The sequence below is a fragment of the Tetrahymena thermophila genome, assembly GCF_000189635.1.
Source record: "Tetrahymena thermophila SB210 genomic scaffold scf_8255265, whole genome shotgun sequence".
In the NCBI taxonomy this organism is placed as follows: Eukaryota; Ciliophora; class Oligohymenophorea; order Hymenostomatida; family Tetrahymenidae; genus Tetrahymena; species Tetrahymena thermophila.
The window spans coordinates 1-1,290 of NW_002476818.1; the positions used below are offsets into that span (position 1 = coordinate 1).

General features: G+C 23.4%; 1 protein-coding gene across 1 annotated transcript; it reads left to right on the forward strand. All coding sequences in view use genetic code 6, as the record gives it.

The window, feature by feature from the left end:
* Nucleotides 1–98: 98 nt before the first annotated feature.
* TTHERM_002653522 (glutathione S-transferase, amine-terminal domain protein) lies at nucleotides 99–597 on the forward strand (the record flags this gene model as incomplete). Its single annotated transcript, XM_012795176.1, has 2 exons — nucleotides 99–101; nucleotides 175–597. 2 exons carry the CDS (start codon nucleotides 99–101, stop codon nucleotides 595–597), a joined length of 426 nt encoding a protein of 141 aa, XP_012650630.1.
* Between the last annotated feature and the right edge of the window lie 693 nt (nucleotides 598–1,290).

The following is a 1,290-nucleotide window of genomic DNA, read 5'->3' on the forward strand; positions in this document are numbered from 1 at the left end:
TGGGCTCTTCCATTAAGAGCATAACCTATAAGATATATTTTTGAACTAGCTCAATATCCATACTAATAGACTAACTATACTTTTAAAGAATCTAAAGAATGGTTTGAAAAAGATAAAAAAGAACTTGGTCTAGATTTTCCTAACTTGCCTTACCTCATACATGGCGATTTTAAGATCACTGAAACTCAAAACATTATCAATTACGCTTTGGATATCACTAAATAACAAAATTTATAAGGATATGGACTAACAAGATATAAGGTAGATAATGTTAGATTCCTTTGTGATGAGCTGATTGCCAAAATCTTCTTAGCATCAACGAAAACAGGAGAAGAAAAGAAGGCTGAAATCAACAACTCTGTTAATCCTAAATTGAAGTATTTATAAGGTGCTTTAGGAAACAAATAGTTTTTCTTTGAAGACAAGTTAACTTTAGCTGATATCTATGTTTACACAGCAGTAAATGGATTGTAACATTTGTTGAATGATGAATACAAGTAATTCGTTTAAACTTTTGGTCCTTTTATGAAAAACTTTGAAGAAATTCCTTTAATTAAGGCTTACCATAGCTCAAACAGATACCCTAAATTATCATGATTATCTAAATAAATAATTTTGTTGTATGCAGACTGTTTTTTTATTGATTTTTTATGTGAAATAGTATATCACACCTGTAATATCATTTTTAAATACCTTGAATCACCATTAATTTTCACCATGTTTCCTAAAAAAGTACTAAAAAATTAATTTCCTATGAAATCCTAATTTAATTTTGTGAGAATTAGTGAGAAAAATTACAAAATATATGTATGTATATTTCTATTGTATGAAATAAATATTTAGTAGAATAAGAAATATTATTTTTAAAATTTTAAGAAAATTTAAAATAATAAAAAAAGTATCGAAATAGTTAGGTTTCGAACTTGAGCAAAGAAAAAAAATAAAAATGTTTAATTTGAAAGATTTATACAAATTGAGTTTATTGTATTTATTATTTTTAATCTATGTACCTAATGAAAATGTATGGTATCTAATTAATATTAAATAAATTAGATCATCATATTATGTATGAACTTACAATTATATAAAACTTTCATTAATTTTTTATAAATTTAGTTAAGAATATATTTTAATCGATAGTAAGGATAAATAAGTTAGTTACTCATAGTTTAAAATACTTTCTAATGTAAGTTTTACATTATCTTTTAATCTGTAATAATATTCATTCTACATGTATATTAATAAGTGATGCTATTATCAATATAATACATATATTTCTATTTTTTTTTC